Raw genomic sequence first — 27,526 nt, forward strand, 5'->3', positions numbered from 1 at the left:
CGTGCTCAGTTATCAAATTATGACTACACTGATCATATCCAACAATGTTATATATGATATTAATATAAATTATTATTGAGGTAGATATTGAAAGATGCGTGCTCAGTTATCAAATTCTGACTACACTGATCATATCCAACAATGTTATATATGATATTAATATAAATTATTATTGAGGTAGATATTGAAAGATGCGTGCTCAGTTATCAAATTCTGACTACACTGATCATATCCAACAATGTGATATATGATATTAATATAAATTATTATTGAGGTAGATATTGAAAGATGCGTGCTCAGTTATCAAATTATGACTACACTGATCATATCCAACAATGTGATATATGATATTAATATAAATTATTAATGAGGTAGATATTGAAAGATGCGTGCTCAGTTATCAAATTCTGACTACACTGATCATATCCAACAATGTGATATATGATATTAATATAAATTATTAATGAGGTAGATATTAAAAGATGCGTGCTCAGTTATCAAATTCTGACTACACTGATCATATCCAACAATGTGATATATGATATTAATATAAATTATTAATGAGGTAGATATTGAAAGATGCGTGCTCAGTTATCAAATTCTGACTACACTGATCATATCCAACAATGTGATATATGATATTAATATAAATTATTATTGAGGTAGATATTAAAAGATACGTGCTCAGTTATCAAATTCTGACTACACTGATCATATCCAACAATGTGATATATGATATTAATATAAATTATTAATGAGGTAGATATTGAAAGATGCGTGCTCAATTATCAAATTCTGACTACACTGATCATATCCAACAATGTGATATATGATATTAATATAAATTATTAATGAGGTAGATATTAAAAGATGCGTGCTCAGTTATCAAATTCTGACTACACTGATCATATCCAACAATGTGATATATGATATTAATATAAATTATTAATGAGGTAGATATTGAAAGATGCGTGCTCAGTTATCAAATTCTGACTACACTGATCATATCCAACAATGTGATATATGATATTAATATTAATTAATGATGTGGTAGATATTTAAAGATGCGTGCTCAGTTATCAAATTATGACTACACTGATCATATCCAACAATGTTATATATGATATTAATATAAATTATTATTGAGGTAGATATTGAAAGATGCGTGCTCAGTTATCAAATTCTGACTACACTGATCATATCCAACAATGTTATATATGATATTAATATAAATTATTATTGAGGTAGATATTGAAAGATGCGTGCTCAGTTATCAAATTCTGACTACACTGATCATATCCAACAATGTGATATATGATATTAATATAAATTATTATTGAGGTAGATATTGAAAGATGCGTGCTCAGTTATCAAATTATGACTACACTGATCATATCCAACAATGTGATATATGATATTAATATAAATTATTAATGAGGTAGATATTGAAAGATGCGTGCTCAGTTATCAAATGACGACTACACGGATCATATCCAACAATGTGATATATGATATTAATATAAATTATTAATGAGGTAGATATTGAAAGATGCGTGCTCAGTTATCAAATTCTGACTACACTGATCATATCCAACAATGTGATATATGATATTAATATAAATTATTAATGAGGTAGATATTAAAAGATGCGTGCTCAGTTATCAAATTCTGACTACACTGATCATATCCAACAATGTGATATATGATATTAATATAAATTATTAATGAGGTAGATATTGAAAGATGCGTGCTCAGTTATCAAATTCTGACTACACTGATCATATCCAACAATGTGATATATGATATTAATATAAATTATTAATGAGGTAGATATTGAAAGATGCGTGCTCAGTTATCAAATTCTGACTACACTGATCATATCCAACAATGTGATATATGATATTAATATTAATTAATGATGTGGTAGATATTTAAAGATGCGTGCTCAGTTATCAAATTATGACTACACTGATCATATCCAACAATGTTATATATGATATTAATATAAATTATTATTGAGGTAGATATTGAAAGATGCGTGCTCAGTTATCAAATTCTGATTACACTGATCATATCCAACAATGTTATATATGATATTAATATAAATTATTATTGAGGTAGATATTGAAAGATGCGTGCTCAGTTATCAAATTCTGACTACACTGATCATATCCAACAATGTGATATATGATATTAATATAAATTATTATTGAGGTAGATATTGAAAGATGCGTGCTCAGTTATCAAATTATGACTACACTGATCATATCCAACAATGTGATATATGATATTAATATAAATTATTAATGAGGTAGATATTGAAAGATGCGTGCTCAGTTATCAAATGACGACTACACGGATCATATCCAACAATGTGATATATGATATTAATATAAATTATTAATGAGGTAGATATTGAAAGATGCGTGCTCAGTTATCAAATTCTGACTACACTGATCATATCCAACAATGTGATATATGATATTAATATAAATTATTAATGAGGTAGATATTAAAAGATGCGTGCTCAGTTATCAAATTCTGACTACACTGATCATATCCAACAATGTGATATATGATATTAATATAAATTATTAATGAGGTAGATATTGAAAGATGCGTGCTCAGTTATCAAATTCTGACTACACTGATCATATCCAACAATGTGATATATGATATTAATATAAATTATTATTGAGGTAGATATTAAAAGATACGTGCTCAGTTATCAAATTCTGACTACACTGATCATATCCAACAATGTGATATATGATATTAATATAAATTATTAATGAGGTAGATATTGAAAGATGCGTGCTCAATTATCAAATTCTGACTACACTGATCATATCCAACAATGTGATATATGATATTAATATAAATTATTAATGAGGTAGATATTAAAAGATGCGTGCTCAGTTATCAAATTCTGACTACACTGATCATATCCAACAATGTGATATATGATATTAATATAAATTATTAATGAGGTAGATATTGAAAGATGCGTGCTCAGTTATCAAATTCTGACTACACTGATCATATCCAACAATGTGATATATGATATTAATATAAATTATTATTGAGGTAGATATTAAAAGATACGTGCTCAGTTATCAAATTCTGACTACACTGATCATATCCAACAATGTGATATATGATATTAATATAAATTATTAATGAGGTAGATATTTAAAGATGCGTGCTCAGTTATCAAATTACGACTACACTGATCATATCCAACAATGTGATATATGATATTAATATAAATTATTATTGAGGTAGATATTAAAAGATACGTGCTCAGTTATCAAATTCTGACTACACTGATCATATCCAACAATGTGATATATGATATTAATATAAATTATTAATGAGGTAGATATTTAAAGATGCGTGCTCAGTTATCAAATTACGACTACACTGATCATATCCAACAATGTGATATAGATTATTTATATTAATTTTGATGCGGTAGATATTTAAAGATGCGTGCTCAGTTATCAAATGACGACTACACTGATCATATCCAACAATGTGATATAGATTATTAATAATAATTATTGATGATGTAGATATTAAAAGATACGTGCTCAGTTATCAAATTATGACTACACTGATCATATCCAACAATGTGATATATGATATTAATATTAAAATTGATGACGTAGATTCTAAAAGATGCGTGCTCAGTTATCAAATTATGACTACACTCATCATATTCAACAACGTGATATAGATTATTAATAATAATTATTGATGAGGTAGATGTGAGATGCGTGCTCAGTTATCAAATTGTAACTACACTGATCATAATACTGTACACATAGTCCTTATGCAATTAGACATTGATTTAGTAGTACTACATATCATTTGTTAAATTAAGAATGTTGTTTCTGTGTTATTAAAAAACTTATTGAAATTTTTTAAAGTAAAAATATCAGTATTGATACCTATAAATTTGTATATCATAATAACATGCTTGATATTATAATAATGTGTTCTTTATTACAACTAAGAAACAATTATGTACGAGGATTATACACACTGATAGCTCTCAGTTATCAAAAAACGACTACACAATATAGCTCTTTAAGGTCAACAATATGACCCTATTATTATAGCTAGCAACCAATCAGATTCAAGAAGTTACTTTTCGTGATCATGCGCTGTGACATCGTTCTTAGCAACAGCAAAGATACGTCTAAACAAGACGAAAGTGATAAAATATCATTACAATGTACCAAAGTTAAAAAACTAAAATATGTAACACTTTTTAAATAATAGGTTTGTATGATTTATAATATTCGATTTTGTATTATAATGTGAAGATAATAATAAATAGTAAGTCTTTGAAAGGTCTAGTTTAGTAGGCTAGGCCATTCACAGTGCAGACACGGTGGTAGCAGAAGGGGTAGAAGAGCCACCAAGTGAGCAGGGAGGGAGTTTGCGGATTGAGTGTTGAGAGAGTGTAGTTATGCGGATGCTTGAAACAAACTAGGCCTACTACTAAAAGAATACTAGGCCTAGTAATCGTGTTAAATATAAGCCTAAAAGTAAGGCGTAGTAGGACTAGGCTAGACTAGGCCTAGGCCTAATAAATAGTAAATAAAAATGTTAAAAAACACAAAAATGAATTACTTAGTTAGGCCTAGCTTACTGAGAGTGAACATTGAAAAAAAGCTTTTTTTGGTTTTCAGATCTAAACATGTCACGTTCAACAATGTCAAAGTCCCGTTCGGACAAGAGTAAAGAAAAAGAAAAGGACCGTGGTGGTAGCACTTCAGTACCGGTACCAGCAGTCAACACTGACGTCATTCCAGGTCGCTTTACGGAAAATGATTGGTGTGTTTGTCTATTACTATATATTTGTTTTTAAATGCAACTATATATTCTCTACAATTCATTCACTTTATTTAAGGCATTCACATTATTTTAGGCATATATAGTTACTACATCATGTGCCAAATACAAAGGCATACATATTATTAGACACATAGAGACATAACTCGTCGTAAAAGAATACAAAAATTATCTTGGAAACATAATCTATTATTATAGATACATTTAAATACCTTAAAATAAATACTTTTGAAAACATACAATATATTGCAACATTTATTGCTTTCCCCATCATACATATCAATTCACATTATTGAAATATTTTATTGATATACTGATTGATAAAATTGTACTATTAATATAACAGTAGGAAATTCTTTATAATACAGTTTTTAAAAAAACACCACTTGATGCAGAAAAAGTATTTTTAATTATTACCATCAGACTTAAATATGTATTGTTTACTAAGCACTACTAAAAAATACTTACACATTATCTCTGAATTTTTGCTCGTTATTTTTTAGGCATGGGCTGGTTGATAATGAAAACAGTGAGGACTTTGTAGTGGATATTGTTGGTGATATTGTGGATTCTGCATTAAATGTTATATATGATAATTACATACAAAAACAACTGTTTCCTTATACAGTGTCACAGGCAAAGGAGGCCATTTTACAGGTCATTGAGGTCAGCTCAAACAATATTCATTATATTTTATATTATATGTGAATCATACTTCAGTATTATTTTAATGTTGTCATTAGTATTAATTTTATTCTATAGTAAAAGAACATACTGTAATGAATGGAGTTATACTGAAGAATAAGCCTTGTCTACACTATCAAACTTTATGTGGAAAAAATGAAAATGTGATGTGACCATATATGGACATGATGATGTCATATCACTACCATATTTGGGAATATCACTACCAGATTTGGGCACATCACACTTCTGTTGTTAAACTAGTTGAATAGTGTAGACAGAGCTTAATACTGGCAATCTCTTGTTACTGGTGACACACAGAGTATCCGATTCAGTATGCAGCTTTAGCTTTTCTTTCTTTATTCTGGATTGACAATCCTCTCTACTGACTGCTGTCTGGATCTCCTACTCCATCAAAAAATCTGTTTACTGTTTGTTAATGAATATATTCTCTTTTTTTTTACAGTGGCAATTTTTAGCAAGAGATGAAGGAGAAGATGATCCAGAGACAGATCCAACATGGTTGGAAGAAGATGGTAAGTGTTGCCCTAACATTTTATTTATTAAGGCTTGTTCTACTGCCAGAACCATGGAGTGATGTTATGGCTATAAGTACAGTTCTACTGTCTTAACCACTCAGCCACTCTACTTGCTTGAAAGGCACAGTAATCTATTACTCATTATATATTGGGATTTATCCAAACCTAAGCTATAAAATGTATTCTACAGTATCTCTAATCCCGTATTTTCTACAAGCAACTGATTCCTGTATTGTGATAATTTTGTTCTAGTTTAACAAATATTCAACTATATTTAAATTTAGAATAATTGACAATTGATTTGACAGATGATTTCGGCATATTGTTTATAGAATTTTATGCAATTCTATGTAATCATTATAATCTCTTGCTAATGAATTTTTTGTTTCAGAACCATTGCCATGCGCTCACGATGCATGGGCTCAGGGATCGGTACCAAGGCATCAACACCTCCCTCTTTCTCCAACAATATCCGAAGCAGATACAGAGTTAACGGTAGTCACACCATTATCACAACATGAGATTATGGACGATGATTTGGCTACTTTTAATGACACTGCTACACTTGACGAACAAGAAGAAATGGAGGGAAGCACTGAAATGGAGGGAAGCACTGAAAATAAAAAAGAGGAAAAGAAGAACAATAATATATCAACATCAGTATGTATTTCTTAATTCTATTTTTTCCTTCCCCTAGTAGAACATGGGAACCGATACCAAGTGACCAACAATTTTAATATTTAGAGGTATTCTATTCTAAGCAGTTTCATCATGTATTGAATTGAATTGAAATTTATATTTATACTGGGTAACCTCTTCAGTCAAAGACTGGTCTCCCAGAGGGCCCAGTTGGTGATCAGTGGCTGTGATGTACTAATACACCGGGGTAACCCCCTACTCGTCTCAAAAGATGTACTAGGTTCTTTAAAGTGCACACGTGTAGTGATATATGAGTACAGAATCTGTTTAAGCTTTAGCCATTCTCACTCATTCAAATTGTTATTAGCACCTGACCAAATTATTCAGTGGATATGAGCACTCACTTGCTAAACCCAGGAGCTTGAGGGGCCCAGATCATGAACAGCCCACTGCAACTACCCAGCGTTGGAGGGCCCCCTTAGGAGTGCTAAACCATGGGCCTCTGCCTTCTGCGTTACGCCACTGATACCATTATATAATGTTTGGTTTGTTCATTGTAATAGAACTTATATGTTGCTTATTTTTAATGTGTATTTTAGAAAGAGAAATTACCAATGAAAACAAAACCTAAATTTAAACCATACAAAGGGCGTTTAAAATCAGCTCCTCTAAAGAATGTGGAATCATTAGAAGATACAGAGAAAGCACTTGAGTTGGAAGAGAACCCCTCACCTCCACAACCTGACCAGAAGGATGTGATGCAGCACATGCCATCCTCTTGTCATTCCATTCTTAAGGTACTGCCATTATTCAATTCTTTGATTTTTTTCATCACACTGTTTTATAAATTTACACAGCGTATTTATCTCAGTAATTAATTATTTAGATTTTCTTAAAATAAAAATAAATAAAAAACTAAAGTTTATATTTGATTTAGGTTGAAATACTTTAAAGAAACCTTTGGAACCCAAAAAAGTCTGTTTCCCTTTAATAGGAGTGTCCCCTGAATAGAGGTTGGCTATATTGTTAAAACATGTACTGTGGTTTCACAGGAAAATGTCCGCCAAATAGGGATGTCCGAAACGACTTGTTCTACTATATTTAATTTCATTTAGTCAACTTAAAAATATTTACAAAATTGTGCTTTTCTAGTGCTTCACATAGTATCTACTGATATCATACAGTAGTTACACATTAGCCTAGGTAACATTTGAACGGAAATAATTAGTCAGCTGTTTCTTTTAATAAATGAGATGATTTGACACATCCTTCACCCACCTCCAACAAGGTCACTTGTATGTAATCTGTATAAATGATAATATTTAGTATTAATTACGTTTTTTGTTGCCATTAGGTGCAAGCTGGTCGACCTCCAGGCAGTAAAGATGTGACATATGATGACAAGGGCAATGTCATAGCAGTTATCAAGTTAGATCCAGAAAGGCTACCCACACACAGGTAAGTTGTTTATTTGATTTTATACCAAATGCTTTGCTCAGTATGTTTTCTGTTTCAGTATGGTGATAGTTATCTGTGCTGTATACAGTAAAACCTCTGTTAAGGAAACACATTTTGGCCAATCAAAGCTGTAGCTTGGTGGTTAATGTGCTTGCCTTCCAATTCCAAGGTCCAGGGTTCAATCCTGAACCTAGTACCAGGGTTGTGTAACTCACGACTCTTTCAAATCCACTCCCTTAGCCTCAAATGAGACGTAGCTTTAAAGCATGATAAATTATAAACAAAATTGTTTATCCATCCTGTAATTAGCTGTTGGATGCGTATGGAAAAAAAACCCCATAAAAACCATAATTTCCACTCATTTATTTTAAAATGTCCTCTTGTGGGATGTCTAAAAGAAGGGGTTTCTACGACAAGCTTTAGTTTGCTACATATTCTTATAGGTCTAATACTTTCTAATATTTTTTATTTCATTTGTTTTTATTCAGAGTGAAAACAAAGTACAAGATAATTGACCCGTCAGTTGAAGCAGCACATGCTAGACTTGTAGCAATGAGAACAGGAAGATTCCAAAGCACTAAACAGAAAGCCTCAACAAGTAACAAACAACTACCTGGACACTTTGAAAAAACAGTCACAGCTCATCACAACGGCATCAATTCAGGTATACTTCTATATCTATTCTTACCAAAAACCCGTTTTTTTGCAACCCAAGATTGGTGAATACGGTCACTTGTATACAGTTGAACCTTCATTTTACGTACGGTACGAGACCGAAAGGCGTACGTAAAACACAGGATTCGTAAAATCAAGGTTGACTTTAAATTGACCCCAAACACGTAGAGATCGTAGCTACTGTATAAAGGCTACCGTGTTTGCCTACTTTACTGTACAGCATGTAGGTGGTCACTAGCTAGGCCTGGCCAGGCTAGCAGGTCTAGCAAGATGTGAGGCCTAAGCCTAACTAAAAAAGTACAGTATATACAGGCTGTGCGATGTTTAAATAAAGTGTAAATTAAAATATCAATTTTCTTGTATTTTCCATCAATAAAAACAGTCACTGCTGTGGGGGAATGCACGTGTGTAGCTTGTCTCACACAGCAGAATTCCTCACACAGCCATTTTTATTATGCTTTGTTGTTGTTAAATTGCGCCCTCAATGTAAGAAAATGATGACGTCATTGGTAATTTTAAGCGTACGTAAAATCCAGGGAACGTAAAATCAGGGTACGTAAAACGAAGGTTCTACTGTAATATCCAGTGCTCAATGCTCACATTGCCGCCCATATTCAAATGAGCACCATCCATGTTTAGTTTGAAGTGCAAGCATGGCCAGGGAAGGCAAACAAGGCAAAAAAGGCAAACAAGGAGTTACAACATACTACATAATTATATTAAATAATAGAAAAAATCCCCTGAATCACGATTCGATTCGAACCCGGAATCTCCTACCTTACATGTAGACCACTGGAGCTATGATTCAAATTTAATGTATATTTATATACTTTGTTTATTTAATAGATGGTGGTAGAGTTGGTAAGGTAGCAGCAAGCAGTATGACAATTGCAAGTAATAACACTATAACAAGTCAATTAAAAGCAGCCTATGGAATCGCTACAAACCAATCACCGGTTACACCATTACCTCCTCCACTGGTAAATATCATAGTTTATTATTTTAACAAATATACAATAGAATAGAATGTTGATTTACTTTTACAAATATTAAATAAGATTATATTAAATTATCTTGTATTTACAGATTGAGTCAATGGAACTGTCACCAGGTGTCATTGTAAAAGAAGGCAACAGAATCAAGCGAGGTCCTAAACCTCAGATGCGCCATACCGACTTTGTGACCTCTGCCAAACTACGCTCTCTACGACCTCTAGCGAGTCATACTATTGACCCACAGCTAGCAGTGAATGATATACTAAATTCACAGTCACCTGTATTACGCCCTTTACATTCTACTGACCCTATTCCACCAATCACATCGCGCACAGCAGTACATTCAAATTAGCTGTCTTCCTAATTAGCATATCATTCAGCACACAGGTGCTTATTGTTCCCACACGTCACCTGTATAATTTTATGTTATGAATAAATTAGTCATTCTATTGTAAATTATTAGGATTTATCTGAGTTTAAATTCAGAAAACAAAAGGTTATTACCCCAAATATATAGAATAATTGGAATATAATTTATAAATTGTAATTTTATCAACACCGAATCATATAATTGTTATATATCTACTTTTCTACAGAATTCTTTATTTAAACTAGCAACACTGAATTTGCCACTCACTGTTTGTAGAAGATTGTGTTACAGTAGGCTGTCCATCTGAGGATCACGATACAGTAACGCATGTGATCCTCATATGGACTGGTTAGGGTAAGAGCCCATGTTACAGACATCACATGTGTTTAACATCTGATTCTGTATCACAGTATTTACCTATGATATTGAAACAGAAACAGTACCAAGAATCAGCTAATAAAACTTGGATAATTCTACTTTACTATAAAAAGATTCAATGTTAGTGTGTGGATATTACACCAAAGATCAGTTTGTATGACAGAAACGTTATAATTGACTGTGTGTGATACTTAGTTAACCATCAATTTTTTATAATTCAAAGTGTGTACCATCGTGGTGCACCGAGTAAAATAATCACAGTTTGTAAGATTCACAATGTAAAGCCCTGTCTACACTGTCAAACTATGAACAAACAAATGTGATGTGCCCATATACGGACATGATGATGTCATATCACTACCATATTTGAGTACATCACACTTTTTTGTCAAACTAGTTTGATAGTGTAGACAGAGATTTACAAACATAAAAGAGCAATGTGTTGGCAATTTGTTCCTCTGGAAAAAGTAGTTAATTTGTATAAACATGAGATGAACAAGCAGCATGCATGCTTCGGTATTTCATTGCACTTCTGTACAGCGTTAAATATATTGATTGTAAATAAAGTGTTCTTTTAGAATGGAATGACCTTACAATGATACCCAATTTCTTATTGGCTTATTTATATAATGAATATGAATGAAAAGAAAATCTAATCCTCAAGTTTAACCAATCGACGAATGTTGTTTTAAGGAAGTCAACTTGGCATTGTGGGATATACTGTACAGCTGTGTTTACAATCAAACTAGTTTGAAAAAAAAAGTGTGATGTGCCCAAATATGGTAGTGATATGACATCATCATGCCCATATATGGGCAAATCATATTTTGTCACATAAAGTTTGATAGTGTAGACAGAGCTTAACACATGTATTTATCACCTGTAAACAGACCAAGAGCAAATCATTGATAGAAATAGGATTTTCATCCTATGGGATACAGTACAAAGTTTTCAATGAAGAAGAATTGCAATTTGATGAATTATTATTGCTATATGTTCCTTGTACCACTGTGACCATCCTCACTATACAACAGAAACATCAGATTGCCAACTATGCCTTATTGCCGAAAAAAAAAAATGGAATTTTCAAAATATAAATGAATGCTTATGTGACGTAGTACATGAGTTATGTCAACAAACAAGACGGTGAAATTGCTAATGTGTACATACACCTTAAGATGATAATAATGCATTATTATATTAGATGAGTGAATGTGTATATAAGACAGCATTGATAATGTTGACATAGAATTTAGTTTTATTGAAATACCATTATATTAATTTCAGTGAATGACAGGTCTATAGGATGTATTACCAGGATCAATGAAAATAAATAGGTCCAGTGTACACATTTAAAGAACCTAGTACATCCTTCAAGACGAGTAGGGGGTTTACATCACAGCCAATGATCATAACTCGGCCCTCTGCGAGACCAGTCTTTGACTTAAGAGGTTACCCAGTACAAATAAATAACAACAAAAAAACCTCATTTGTTATTGAATGTGTTGATTTTATTGTTTCTAAAACTGTCATGCAATGAAAGACTGCCCTCAAACAACCTGACATTGTCTTCAGAAATTACAAATTAAATAATGTCAGAATACGACAATAGAATCTCGTTTGTTGGTACAATTTAAGTAAATAATTTACTACAGTATATACAATGTGTAATTAATTTATTAAGATGGTAATTGCTGTCAACTATTAAGCGCACGCATTTGTCGAGAAACGCTTACACGCAATTTAGCGTTCACAAGTTAGCACTTACATAATAAGTAAGCATACATTTAAGTCCTATTTACAATATCTATTAAACATTAAATATATAAGGAAACCAGGGGGGAGGGGGGGGGGGGACTACCGTCATTGTGAGGGTAACAATATTATTATTATTATCTATATAAATTTGGTACAATCCTAGCATGGAAAAATGTTCCACTCTGATTTTAGATTACAACATACATTAAAAATTATGTACACAGTATTTCAACAAATTGGTTGGTTCAAATATTAGTGTAAATTCATCTTAAAACATAATTAATATAAATAAATGAAGTACACTGAAGGATTACTGTACTGATGTAAAACAAGCAACTAAAAGATTCAAGTTGCATGTTCCCCTGCCAAACCTGTCTTGTTTAAAAGTAGGTGGGTTTATACCGGTCATACCAAATACATGATAGTAAAGTATACGTTCATTGTGCGCTGGAATGGTTCTGTTCATAAACTAACAGAGTGGAACATTTTTCCATGTCATCACTATTACAAAATAATAAAATGAATTAACCTAAAATCCTAAAGATTTAACTAAGAGATGCTAGAAATCAATTACATTAAATAATTTATTTATGGAATACCATGAATTGATGAGAAAATAAAATTTGAATTTTCAATTCTTAGACCTATTCATATCAAAAACATAAATTTAATCTTTCATGCTATATTTCATAATAGCATAAGTTTTATAAATGTCTTTCTAAATCTTTGTTTCTTGAAAAAGTAACCACATAATGACTGTTCATTTTTAGGATGCAACACACAACTAACTGTTGAGTCCAACAGTCATTCTGTGCATGCTCGTGGTGAATTTACACAGAGTGAATTTTCAACTCGACAGTTTGCATAGTCTAGTGGTACATCATGAAAATAACAGTTTGTTGTATGGTTATTTTGTCAAGACTCGTTTTATTGTTAATTCTAAAACAAATATTTACCATATCTGAATGATTTTGTTATCTCGTCACCCAATTTACCCATAGAAGGACCACTGAAAATAGTAGGCCTAAAGTCTGCGACACACTAGGACGATAACGATCAACAATAAATTGGATGAACATACATTTTTCTTACATAAAACTAAAGAAAAGAAAAGTTTTCATTCTAGAACTATGGATAGCATTTATGCTGTTTTTGATAAAATAAAATCGTTGTATTGTCACGATATTATTGTACTTAATACTAATCATGACGTCAATTGATTGGACTTGGCAGCATAGAAATATTAACCTAAAAAAAATGCACATTTATCGTCAATCATTATCGTCCTAGTGTAAATGGGGTTTAAGTTTGTATACAGTATTAAACTTTGTTTATTTTGTGTACAATTTCAAATAGATTCTACTTTTATAGTTCAGAATAGACTTCCTAAATTAGGCTTTTTAAAAATCCCCTCCCAATAATAAATAACTATCTTAATGACCATCATTCCAAACACTGCTCATTTTAATTTATAATCTCAAGATATTTTAGTAAAACATTGAAAAATATATATAGTTTATAGATCAATAAATATGAGTTCATAAAATTGGTCATTGATAGCATATTCATATATTAAATTTAGTAATTATATAATCTATCCAATAATCTATCCAATAATCTAATTCAATATCACACTTAAAACAAATAATTAAAACAGAAAAAAGAACTGGACTATTAAAACAGGGATCTATTATCACCGAAAAATAAAATTCAAAAACTTTGTTCATTAGATAATACGAACATAAACTGTAAATTATTACCTAATTTGGAACTGGAAATTCATAGCACATTTGTGTTAAGCTTTGTTCAACTATCTTAAATCCATTCTGTGTCTGCGGTCTTTATGTCTAGAAATCTTGATCATCTCATCCTGAGAGATCCATTGTAATGTGTCTGTGTCTGTGTCTGCGGTCTTTGTGTTAGAAAATCATGATCTCATCCTGAGAGATCCATTGTAATGTGTCTGTGTCTGCTGTCGTTGTGTTATAAGTCACGATCATCTCATCCTGAGAGATCCATTGTAGTGTGTCTGTGTCTGTTGTCTTTGTATTATAAAATCATGATCTCATCCTGAGAGATCCGTTGTAGTGTGTCTGGTGGCTAATATCTATGCCTAGAAATCACGATCCCATCCTGAGAGATCATCTGGTGGCAGTGGGTCTGTGTCTGGTGGGTAGTCATCAAAATTGGAAGAGTCATCTGGTGACGATATCTACACATTTATAGAAAATATACATATACTTGTTCAATATGAACCGCAATGATCTACTTTCAATAATTAAATACACATACACCATAGCTGTCTACACTATCAAACTATTTCAACAAAAAAGTGTGATGTACCAAATATGGTGGTGATATCCCCAAATGTGTTAGTGATATGACATCATCATGTCCTTATATGTGGGCACATCATATTTTTTTGTCACATAAATTTTGATAATGTAGACAGAGCTTTAAGTAGCAACAATAACAGTCAACTCTCCCAATACCAGACACCATTGGGCTAGCCTAATATTTCTGGTATTTCAAATGTGGCCTAATGGTAACAAAATTGGGACCTTTGGATCTCACGAAATGTATATGTATGTCAACTTTGACACTATAGGCCTATGTACTAGTAAATTTTAATACTAATTTCTGATTTATAACTGATTTGGTAAATAATGATATATAGTATTATAAAGTGTACTAAGAAACAGTAAAATTACCATTGGGATAATTGGAGGTGTTAGTGTTCTGTTTCTAAGTCCTGTCCAATTAAAACCATCAAACCACCTGAAAGAATAAAGAGTGTGAAAGATATGTAATATAAGTAGTCATGCTAATTATTTGAGAAGGAAATAATGATACAAAACACAAATATTTCATTTCTAAAACCAAAAAAAAAACAAAATGTCATTATAACATATTGTACTTCTCAAATTTTTACAACTGTTTGAACAAACTAAAAATAAGTGTTTTTATTAATATATTATCAAAAATTTAAAAATTGCTATTGTAAAATACTGTATTCTACCTAAAAATGCTATTGATATTAAAATTATGCTATTCTACTAAAAAATATTCAATTGCTACTGGTACTACTGTCTATTCTACCTACAAATTAAGCATTGCTATTGGTACTCTGGCTATTCTAGCTAAAAATTAGGCATTGCTATTGGTACTCTGTCTATTCTACCTAAAAATTAAGCATTGCTATTGGTACTCTGTCTATTCTACCTACAGATATTAATTAGGCATAATTGCTATTGGTACTCTGTCTATTCTACCTAAAAATTAAGTATTGCTATTGGTACTACACAACACACTTAGTTAGTCATGGTTGTGTTGCAGTGCATATAAAAACAATGATGAATTGCTATTAGTAACCCCTGGTCATGTTTCATAATAAACTATCAAAGTTTGTAGTTGATGAATGAGGACAAGTATAATCAACTGACAACAGTTGATATAAATGACATTAATAAAACAACACAATCCATAAATCATACAAACTAGTTACAATAATCTATCTTCTTGCTTTATATAAATCTACACAACTTGTGTATTTATATCTGCCACAAAAAGACCAGATGCAATGTGTATGGTGTTGTCTAGCCTTTAAGTAAGAACTTAAGGAAACCAGTTTTTTTTAGTAGGTATGAAGTTGCCAATAAAATTAGAGTCATGTATTTACTAATATAAACTACAGTAGTTAAATGTAAGCCAACTATCAAATGAACGAGTTGAAAAGGTTTTATAAAGCGGAAAAATGTATCTATCAGAATTTTAAAGACAATATTTTATAAATACAAAATGGATACAATTAGAAACATTTATAAATCAAATATGAAATTGTTAGAAATTAGAATAATTTTTATGAACCGTAATTTATAAGGAGATGGATATCTATGTTGTTTTTGTTTGCTTTTAATTGTATTATGTTTTCCTTTGTAATGTCTAATATTATATTTATTTATTATTATCATATTATCTTATATTTTTAGTGGTTTTTTTTTGTGTATCTTTATTGAGATCCAGCCACTGATACCCACAGCATTGTCATTTTTAGTGCTTATTTTATTTTTATCTCCATTGAGATCTATCCACTGATACCCACAGCATTGTCATTTTTAGTGCTTATTTTATTTTTATCTCCATTGAGATCCATCCACTGATACCCACAGCATTGTCATTTTTTCCCCCTTTGGATTTATTATAAATAGGGATTTATTTACACTAATGAGTAATATGCCACAAGTTCATAGAAGAAACTTGAAGAATGCATTAGGTAAAAAACATAAACTATGTTCAGTATCATTTACAGAACATAATCAAGAAACATTATGGAAATTATAAACAAACCAGTAACCATGACAACTATGATTCATATTCTTAACTTTTGTTTAATCTGGCCAACTTAAATTTCATGTGACCAAAACTTATGTTTCTTTTGACCAGCTTATTTTCTTTTGACACACTTCAACGCTATCTGACTTACTTGTGTTTCATAATATCTTTGAGACCATTTTTCTGATATCCAAGACGTTCGGATGGGTTATCTTTACAAAGCTTCTTAATGAGGTACGCAGCGTTTCGTGTAATCTTTCTAGGAAACTCGATCATGTCCATTCCTTTTAGTATAATGTTGTACGTTTTCATCGGATCTGCTCCAGTAAATGGTGGACTAGAAATAGATAGAAACATTGAAAATCAGCCATGCTAAGAAAATGTAATTGACATATCTGTAATGTTATGTCTTTGATAGTAAAATGATAAAGATGAGTTTCTATTATGGAAAATGAATGTCCCGGATAACTAGACCTCGGAATAATCTGCTTCGTATTTACACACCATCTTTATCATATATATTTCAGCTTATCCGTGAGCGGTCCTCACAATCTTCTGCTTTGATTAGTAATTTAATAATTGCATTGGTAATGTAATCACTCAACTTCAAAAGCTTAATTTGATAAACGACCATATCAGCATTCTTGAAAAGCCGCTCAATTTATTTATTTCTGATATTTCTTATAATAAAGTTGTCAACAAAACTATTCTTAAACATTATTAGGCAAATTAAAACATTGCTTTAATACAAATACTTTTAGTTCTATCAGCAGCTTCAACTTTTAACTAGTGAATGTTGTATCATCCTGCTTCTAATGAATACAAATTACTCTGAAACAATATTATGCATTAAATCAATCATGATAAGATGTCAATTTGGCCATAACACGATTAGCGAGTGTCAACACTGATATACTTCAATTGCACACAATTAACAACGTGTAATTAGTTACTTCACTAAATATGTCAACAGAAATAGCAAATATTATGCCTTGGTAAATGTATGGGTAGTTGAACTATAGCTTCCATTCTGGTCTAACGCAACATTCTACACGACTCATTAAGCATCTTTCATGTTTCTATTTATAACAAACACAAATTTGAGTGTGTTGTGATTGTCATGTAAAAGTTTATATTGATCTAATTTACTTCATTAATTTTTATCTTAAAATAATAAATGGCTTAAATTTCAATTTCATTCTTACAAATACCAAATATCTTACCTTCCTGTTAATAATTCAAACATAAGAATTCCCAGCGACCAATAGTCTGCGGAAAGGTCATGACCTTTGTTCAATATGATCTCTGGTGCTACGTACTCTGGTGTGCCGCAAAACGTCCATGTTTTGCGTCCTGTTCCAATCTTCTTAGCAAAACCAAAGTCTACCTAAAAAAGCAAAAAAAAAAAAAGCACAAAAATAAATTAATTAATACACAGAAAAAACAGAATTAAAAATTCCAATAGATGTTTGCTATACATTGTGTATGTATGTATGTATGCTTTAAAACTATGAAAATATTTACTTAATATTGTCAGTCATTTCAAATTTAAAAGCAGTAACACCTATCATACTTTATTCATCACCAATATTTTAGTTTTAAATTAAGTAAATTTATTTCCGTAAAAAAAAAAATGCTGTCATGTGTTCTGTATGTAAATAAACTATATTCAATTCAAATTTATTCACCTCTGTCTACACTATCAAACTTTATATGACAAAAAAAAAATGTGATGTGCCCATATATGGACATGATGATGTCTTATGGACACATCACTACCATATTTGGGCATATCACTACCATATTTGGGCATATATCACTACTATATTTGGGCATATCACTACCATATTTGGGCATATCATTACCATATTTGGGGACATCTTCGTCATTTTTTGTCAAATTAGTTTGATAGTGTGGACAGAGCTTAAGGAGAAACATATCAAAACTGTACAGTAAAATAAAAGATTATAGATTCACACGAAAAGAAAATCAAAATGGTTTTAACAAATTAAATAAAGGGTAAAATTCATTGTGAAAACAAAGCAACTTACTAATTTTCCATATCCCCTACTATCAAGAAGAATATTTTCAGGTTTGAGGTCACGATAAACGATGGCCTTTGAGTGGAGGTAGTTTAAGGCTTCAACGACACAAGCCGTGTAAAAACGAGTTGTAGCGTCATCAAAAGCAGTTCTAATTCAAATTGAAACATTAATTATGATCAATATATCAACATTAAATGGCAAACAAAGCTAACATACATAATACTCTCACGGATAAGCCTGTATTAAAGAAGACATTTCATAATGCTTCTACATAAACTTGTTTAAAAAGCTCAGAAAGAGACATGTTGTTTGACCATTGAATGACTTGTCTCTAAGTATGGTCCATAATTCACTTACTTATCTCTAAGTATGGTCCATAATTTACTTACTTGTCTCTAAGTATGGTCCATAATTCACCACCAAGACAAACTTCAAGTAACATATATAGATACTTCTTATCTTTAAAGGTACGATACAATCTGAAATAAAAACAATAATTTAAATCTGTATAAATTTGTCAATAACAAATGTTGAGAACATTTTTATACAAAACTGGAGTCAAACTTAAATGACCATTGACTTCAAAAAAACAAAATCTGGATAAATGATAATATTCTTAAACAAAAACTTGTGTAACATTTCAACATGAATTATTTATTTAATCTTGTACAGGTATGTAAATAAGTATGCATATATTATAAAAGTCGGATTTTTGCAATAAAGCTTCATTTGTTTCTGCAATAAAGCAGTAATTGTTACTAATACCTGACAGAATCACAGTCTGTCTATGCGATAATGTTGCCTCTAGTAATAAAAGGCGACATCAGTCAAACTTGCTAGTGAATAATAAAAGTGGTAGCGAACGTACATGACGTGATTGGACAGAATGTTGTGACAAAGAAGAATTTTAAACATTAACATTTATTTGAAAAGGGTAAACATGATGAACATTTGGGCCTGGTTTTAAACAATGACCTCTTCGTTGAGGATGAAAATAATAAATGAAGCTTGTCAAAAGGGTAACATTCTGATAAATGAGAAAGAAGATTAAACAATACACTCGCAAACTTGTAAGTCAAACAATATTACCGAGCAAATGTTGAGAACTCAAGAGAGATTTCATTGTAAGGAGGTCATTGAAATTGATGCTTTTCATCTTTATCTTTAATAAAGTATTGATATGTTCATTCATGTTTTATTAATCATTAATGATTTAAAGTTTTTTTACCATGTGAAGAATTTTTGTTTGTTTTATTTGGTACTCCAACAACCGGATAACATAAAGCTGAAATAGCTTATTTTTTTTATAAAAGCTACAAAAACATAGCATGAGAGGTCTGTTTGATGGCTCGTCTGCCAATACCCAGGTAACCAATAACATCCTCTTCTCATGGTAACTGTATCATTGTTGCTCATGTCCATTCAGCTTATTCTAAAGCTCTGTCTATACTATCAAACTTTATGTGACAAAAAAAATGTGATGTGCCCATAATATGGACATGATGATGTCTTATCACTACCATATTTGGGAATATCACTACCATATTTGGACACATCACACTTTTTTTGTCAAACTAGTTTAATATTGTAGACAGAGCTTGGTTCTCACAGGTCTCAACTATTGGACTACAATTTGGACAACAAATTAAAATGTCCTATAAGTGAATTACCGTACCTTACAATAAAGTCACATCTTGATTCTAACATTATCTTCTTCTCAGACATAATATGTTCTTGTTGCCTTGTTTCTACAATGTGTTTCTTCTTAAGTTGTTTGAGGGCGTATGTTTTATCGTGCCCTTTTATTGACACCTAGAACATGACAATAAAAAAATCATATAATATGCTTCAGCAATAGTAATGTGATTTTTATACATAGTTTTTTATTTTATTTGATTTGACTTTATTAGCTATCAGAGTTAAGCTCTGTCTACACTATCAAACTTTATGTGACAAAAAAATATAATGTGCCCATACATGGACCATATTTGAGCACATCACTACCATATTTGGGCACATCACACTTTTTTTTTTTTACTAGTTTGACAGTGTAGACAGATCTTTTACAAATGATATAAATAAATATATAAAAGATTTAAAATGTACCAAGAATCTAATTTACTGTACTGTAATTCAATTTTTTTTTAAATAAAAGTAAGAATTGATAATTTAATTTAGAAAATATAAAAACAAAACACGTAAAATGTAAATGTAATAAATTTTTGGTGAAAATGTCTTGATCTTACAAAATAGTAATTTAAATCTGGCAAGTCAAGTTTTTTTGCAGTTAAAACCAACAATTAAGCCGATTTTCCACTAGGTGAATTTGTTTGGGCGAATTGAAAGTGTCAGCTTATACGCATGCATAGAGAAGGATTTGAAAGGTGGAAACATGAATACACAGCCGACACTTTTAATTCGCCGCGAACAAATTCACCTTTTATAACTTAAGAAAGAAAAAGTCTAACATAATATTAGAATCTAAGCTGAATAATAAGATTTCTTTTGCCATTATTATTAATATTTTTATAAAATAATATTACTGTACTACAGAATTTAATTATAATATATGCCTGGAATTGCTATATAGAAGATTCAAGATAACTTTATTGTCAAAATATCATAATTAAAAATTTGTCTTCTTCAAGGCAACAATAGCAGTAAAAATAGCATTTAAAAATCAAGTAAAAAAGTAAAAATATACAATATGTTATGTTTAAATTCATTATACAGTATAGCACAGATAAACAGGGACATTATTCATGGACACTGCAGACAGTTATTGGTCACATCACATGTTGAACTTGCATAGAACACATGTCTTAAAGCTTGAACATTTGATAATCGTTAATAAACTTACCAATTCAACTCGTCCAAATCCGCCAACGCCAAGTGTGGTTAAGACGCTCAGCTCCTCTAGATGAAGACCTGCATATTCAGAATCAATGCTAAAAAAACAAACAAATAAGCAATAATAATATTGATTGTTTGATTGAATTTATTTGATGCTCAACATTAAAATAACAAACAGACAAAAGACAAAATAACGAGCATTAGGAACACCCATTAGGCCGGAAAAACCAGCCCATTTCCAATGGAGTCCAAATTGCACATAACAAACAAGAGAAAATACAACATTTATAAAAACTATATAATATATATACATTAAAATAAAGCCCAGTAAAACAGAAAAATTAAAAGAGAAAGCAAACAAGTAATGAGAAAAATTGCACGTTATCAAGACCATTATAGTTATCAAAATTATTCTAAATATAAAATATTGCGTTCAAAATGTTTTTTAATATGAGATTTGAAGGTAGTTAAGTTGGAAATTAATTTTAAGTTTGATGGAAGAGCGTAATTAGGTAAAAAACTTCTCCAAGAAAACCGCACAGCAACTGCGGTGGATTCCAGTCGTCAATAAAACATCAATAAACATAAATATTTTAAAAAAAATAAATTTATTGCTGTCTTTAACTCTCAATATCAAAATTGAACCAAATTTGTTTTACTATTTTTATATAATATCTACTTTTTGGAATGGTTTGAAGAAACAGGACAAGAAATATCTCCCCCAACCCACCCCTCCTCCAAATCCACATCTAAATCTCTGTATCCTTAAAATATCATAAAATAGCTTAAGTAATTATTTTACCATTGATTACAAACAGAAATGGTTATAAAATAAGCACAATAAATCAAAGATATTTTACAATAGCGAGATATATAAAGGTAATTGCTTTGGGAATATGGACTTTCAATGGACGAGATTACAACTTTTTACAAGAAGAAAAATTAATTACGTGATTCATAAAAAGAACTAAAATCGAGAATTGCTGTATTGTAACTATTTTCTGTAGAAGTGTCTACACTATCAAACTACAGTAGTTTGACAAAAAAAAGTGCAATGTGGTCAAATATGGTAGTGATATGCCCAAATATGGTATCATGTCCATATATGGGCACATCACATTTTTTTGTCACATAAAGTTTGATAGTGTAGACAGAGCTTTAGGCAACTTACAGTAAATAGATCATGCTGGGTACATTAGCAATACCACAAGAGAATGAGGATGAGGATGATGTCTGATGATGATGATGTCAGATGATGATGATGTCAGATGATGATGTCAGATGATGATGATGATGTCAGATGATGATGATGTCAGATGATGATGATGTCAGATGATGATGATGTCAGATGATAGGGATGATGTCTGATGATGATGATGTCTGATGATGATGATGTGAAATGATGACGATGATGATGTCAGATGATGATAATGATTTGTAACTAAAATTCGGTATGGATTGAATGCATGGCATCTCATCTCATGTTGTTTGAAATTAAATGAAACTGACATTTGCTATGAATATAGATGGGTGTCACGAAAGCTCAGACCACGAAAGCTCAGACCCCTAAGACCTAAGATCACGAAAGCTAAGACCCAACACCTAAGATTACAAATATTTATCTTTCGCACCTGCCTTGTATTTTAACTCCCAACATTTATTCTGAATACCACACCTTAGAATTGGCACTTTCATGAAAAAGAATCACATAAAAAGTAACAAATACATTTTTAAATTGATGATTTTACAGACGTTTTTCTCCCACACAAAATGACTAGCCTACTACAGTACAGTTGTAGGCCTACCCCATGTTCAATGTTTTTGTTTCTATGGAACGTCAAAAGAGCAAAAAATATATAGAGGGCTGAAAACTCTGTGGAGTCCATCTACAGTGTGGATGGAACAATGTAAAATTAAAATTGTAATGATAATAGTATAATCATGCAAGTACGAAGAAATAAATACTGGCAAATAAATTTTAATTTAAAAATCATGATAAGTTTTTTTGTTTCGTTTTCTTTCTGTTTTTATACTTGTACTATTATTGTTGCTCTTTTGGCGCTCCATAGAAACAAAAACATTGAGCATGGGGGAGCTCGAGGAGTTACATTGTCATTACAGTATACAAAGAAACACATCTGTAAAATCATCAATTTAAAGGATTTATTTATTTGTTATTATGTGTTTCTCCTTCTGAAAGTACTTATAAGTCCTAATTTTAAAGTGTGGTGTTCAGGATAAAGTTAGTCAACAAATTTGGAGTCAAAATACAAGAAAGGCAGGTGCGTAAGAAAAACATCCTCTGAAGCAACACAATGGAGTAAATATATACCAACAAACAACCCGTCAAGTTTGTTTGTTGTAAAGAAAAAATATACATTTACTCAACGGGCGAAAATAATGTGAGTTTATCTATGTTTTGCGGTAGTATTAAATTATATTTATGGTAATAAATGAAACCTACTGTGTTTAAAATTATGTATGGATAAACAAGTATTGTTTTTAAGCTGTAGTATATCTTAGTATTTGTAATCTTAGGTGTTGGGTCTTAGCTTTCGTGATCTTAGGTCTTAGGGGGTCTGAGCTTTCGTGGTCTGAGCTTTCGTGACACCCGAATATAGATAGATGAATCTTGACCTAAAATATAGATGCCATTCTTGAACATATACTATATACTATATACTATAACGAAATTAAGTTGGTAATCCTTTTGTGACCAAGTGACCTAGACTACACTTTTGAAGATGACTGCGATGGTTGTCTCTACCCAAGGACCATGAGGTCAATTCACAAGTGGAAGTATCCTAATTAAAGAGCGTTGTGTACTTACGCATTTTTGATTCCTTCGTCTGATTTTCTGTTTCTTACAGATTCAAGAGTTGTTGCTAGTTGATAGTAAGATCTGTAAATACAGTAAAGATGGTTCAAAACATGTGTGTTTGATCATAGAGGTCTCTATGGTTTGATATAAGATTGTTACAAATATTTTGAGTAAAAAATGTTGATATGATCGAATAATGTTAGTAAAATTTTTTTTTACAATTTTGATAAATAATAATTGCTGTAATAATATAATAATAAATAATGTTAACAACATATTTATACAAAATTTTAATGTCAATAAATAATTTTGGTTTTAGATAAAATAATGTTGATATTGTATTGACATTCTGACATAATAATCCTTTTGGCTGTAATAGGTTTTTAATAAATTATCTTATTTTGGAGGATCGTTCATTTCAATTCAAAATCGTTCACCAAAATACTTTTAAAAGAATGAAATAAGGTTGACTTACTCTCCATCTATTGCAAGACAAGTGGCTCCTCCTTTTCCTGCTAAAACATTGAATTTTCTTACAGATTCTCTGAAAGTATACAAAAACAATGTTTATAGAAATGTACGCTGTTTTCCATTTTGCAAAATAAATTGAAAAAAAATAACTACATTCATAAACCGTGACAATCATTTCTAATAAACAGATATATAAAGTAATGGTACAAAATAGAAAGAAATTAGACATGTTTGACACTCTAAAGCTTTGTCTACGCTATCAAACTAGTTTGACAAAAAAAAAGTGTGATGTGCCCAAATATGGAAGTGATATGACATCATTGTGTCCATATATTTTTTGTCACATAATGTTTGATAGTGTGTTTACCAGAAAGTCAAGTTATTTTCAATTTATCAGTTTTATAATGTAGACTTTATTTTATACTAATTATTCTACAGCAAGCAAATGTTAATAATGTTATTTTGTTTAATACAAATGATTAATTGATTAATACAAATGATTAATTGATTAATACAAATGATTATTGATTAATACAAAAATGATTATTGATTAATACAAAAATGATTATTGATTAATACAAATGATTATTGATTAATACAAATGATTATTGATTGATTATTAATATAATATTTGGTTAATTATAATTAATTACTAATAAAATTAATCTAGACATTTATTAAATCAATATTTCAATTGCAATTTGCCATTAAGATGAAATGAAATTCAAATTTCATGTTTCAGTCAAGTTGACCGACATCTGTCAAAGTGAATGATATATTAAAGAAAGCTGACCTCTTGAACGATGGCAGAATAATAACTTGCTTTATTATTAATATGGTTAATTTAGCAGCTATGGCAAAAAAATCAAAACGCTTTCTTATGACAAATGATTCGTCAATGTTGATATGTGTATATATTGATACATAGAAGCAAATGGCAGACTAATTAAAGTAACAGAGCCGGAATTCTCTCAACATAAATGAGGATTTTATTTTCTATCTGTATAAAAGGTTTTGTTAATACTTAACTGCGGTTTAGTGGTGGCATTTTTAGGTCATTTGCCCACAATAAACAGGATTTTTATACTACAAATTACCATTATTATGCAAACATTTTAAAACCTAAGAATATATTTAATCACCAAATCATTTTTTACATGTCAATATAGCTAGACGGTTGTAGAAAGCCATTGGCTCGTCTGCCAACGCTGCTGAAATATCATCCAATGTAAACATCTTGCAGCTAAATGACATGCATGGCAATTATCTGTAATCTTATCGTTGATAGGGGGTGTTTTTCTTGAATTTACTCAAACGATGGACTAGTGGTAGCCGAAGGGAGTCTGGTAATGCGGTTCGACAAGTAATAACGTTAAGCTTACCGACTCAAATTCTGCATTAGGGGATAAGGTGCAAGCAAGTAAATTGTCTTATTTACTAACGAATCACTACGTGCACGGTATTACTGTTTATATATAGACAAAGTATAATAGTTGTTTCAGGAAAACGACCTTAATACGTAGCATATAATTACAGCACTATATTTACTCTCTATTTGTATTTAAAGTCTAAGTATAGTTCAATTTGATCTTTATTTTGCAGATGCATTTTGGCCATCTGTACGATATCCAAGATATGTCTAAATACAATTAAAACTTCACAAATAAACATACAGCCACACATTGATACGATTTGTGTAAATTTGTGAAGCGTGTTATTATCTATTTGCAACTGCAGATGAACATAGTCTATTATTGATCATTATTATTACTTCTTCTTTCACAAGACTTCATTATGTATTAAGTATGCCACTATTATAAATCTTGTGCATGCTGTTGAACCTTGTCACATACAGGTATCAATTGCAAGTAGAAAGTTAAATACATACATGCATCGCCATGGACAAGTTATGTGCTGTACACTCAGCATATTACATACATATTATTCAGTATGGATATATGTACTTGTCTCTCTTGTTGCCTGTCCATGCTAATATTGTATTAAAAACCTCACACAATAGTTGACCATCATATATATATATACATATATACGAATTTGTAAAGCGCAAATTCCAGCAACAATTAGTGATCAAAGGCGCTGTGGACTTAGATGTTACATCTTTTCAACAACATTCTTCTCCCCTAAGGGTCACATCGTGTCATCGGCAGCCAACTACGGCGCCATTACATCTGTCCACGACAGCGTGTTTCTAGTACACCGAAGTAACCCCCTACTCGTCTCGAAAGACGTACTAGGTTCTTTAAAGTTAACATGAGTCAGATGTACACTGGATATGGTTAAGAATGTATAAATGCAAAGGCAAAATAAATATCACAGCTTTTGATGGCATGTTCACTCAAGCTCCTGTGAATTCTGTTCCGACGAGCTCTCATTTTGTAGCTTTAAAGTGCTGGAGAACAGAGCGGTGAAATTCTTTTTTTGCGTATTAAGCGTATTAGTGTTTAAAGAAAACCTTATTATTAATAGATAGATACTCAAAATATGAATTAAAATTGTGGATTTCATCAGAGGAAAATTGTTTAGTGCATTTTTGCAGGAGCTGGTTTCTTTATTCAATCAGCTATATATTCATCACTGGAATTAAGCTTGCTATCATCATACTATAAAGCTGTTTTTACAAGGTT

General features: G+C 31.0%; 2 protein-coding genes across 7 annotated transcripts in view; one reads left to right on the plus strand and one right to left on the minus strand.

Annotated features, from left to right (window-relative positions):
* The first annotated feature begins 4,178 nt into the window (after nt 1–4,178).
* On the plus strand, nt 4,179–10,312 carry LOC140052183 (uncharacterized). Of its 2 annotated transcripts, none has more exons than XM_072097622.1 (10): nt 4,179–4,287; nt 4,701–4,845; nt 5,367–5,529; nt 6,014–6,083; nt 6,478–6,746; nt 7,325–7,522; nt 8,080–8,183; nt 8,672–8,847; nt 9,705–9,838; nt 9,945–10,312. In XM_072097622.1, exons 2-10 carry the CDS (start codon nt 4,709–4,711, stop codon nt 10,203–10,205), a joined length of 1,512 nt encoding a protein of 503 aa, XP_071953723.1. In that variant the 5' UTR covers nt 4,179–4,287; nt 4,701–4,708; the 3' UTR covers nt 10,206–10,312. The 2 variants fall into 2 exon arrangements, with proteins under 2 accessions (XP_071953723.1, XP_071953724.1); XM_072097623.1 differs by having other exon boundaries at nt 4,179–4,286; nt 4,693–4,845.
* Nucleotides 10,313–12,090: 1,778 nt separating this feature from the next.
* LOC140052069 (cGMP-dependent protein kinase 1-like) overlaps nt 12,091–27,526 on the minus strand; it is a 77,513-nt gene continuing 62,077 nt past the window's right edge. For all 5 annotated transcript variants that reach the window (XM_072097456.1, XM_072097459.1, XM_072097455.1 and 2 more), the window contains 10 exons: nt 24,886–24,954; nt 24,420–24,491; nt 21,597–21,684; nt 20,412–20,548; nt 19,126–19,215; nt 18,743–18,884; nt 17,915–18,078; nt 16,843–17,028; nt 15,071–15,137; nt 12,091–14,571 (listed from right to left, as the gene is read on the minus strand). In XM_072097456.1, coding sequence (XP_071953557.1) covers nt 14,473–14,571; nt 15,071–15,137; nt 16,843–17,028; nt 17,915–18,078; nt 18,743–18,884; nt 19,126–19,215; nt 20,412–20,548; nt 21,597–21,684; nt 24,420–24,491; nt 24,886–24,954 — 1,114 coding nt within the window. In that variant the 3' untranslated portion in view covers nt 12,091–14,472. The remainder of the gene's footprint in view (nt 14,572–15,070; nt 15,138–16,842; nt 17,029–17,914; nt 18,079–18,742; nt 18,885–19,125; nt 19,216–20,411; nt 20,549–21,596; nt 21,685–24,419; nt 24,492–24,885; nt 24,955–27,526) is intronic.

The sequence above is a fragment of the Antedon mediterranea genome, chromosome 6 (genome assembly GCF_964355755.1).
Source record: "Antedon mediterranea chromosome 6, ecAntMedi1.1, whole genome shotgun sequence".
NCBI lineage: Eukaryota > Metazoa > Echinodermata > Crinoidea > Comatulida > Antedonidae > Antedon > Antedon mediterranea.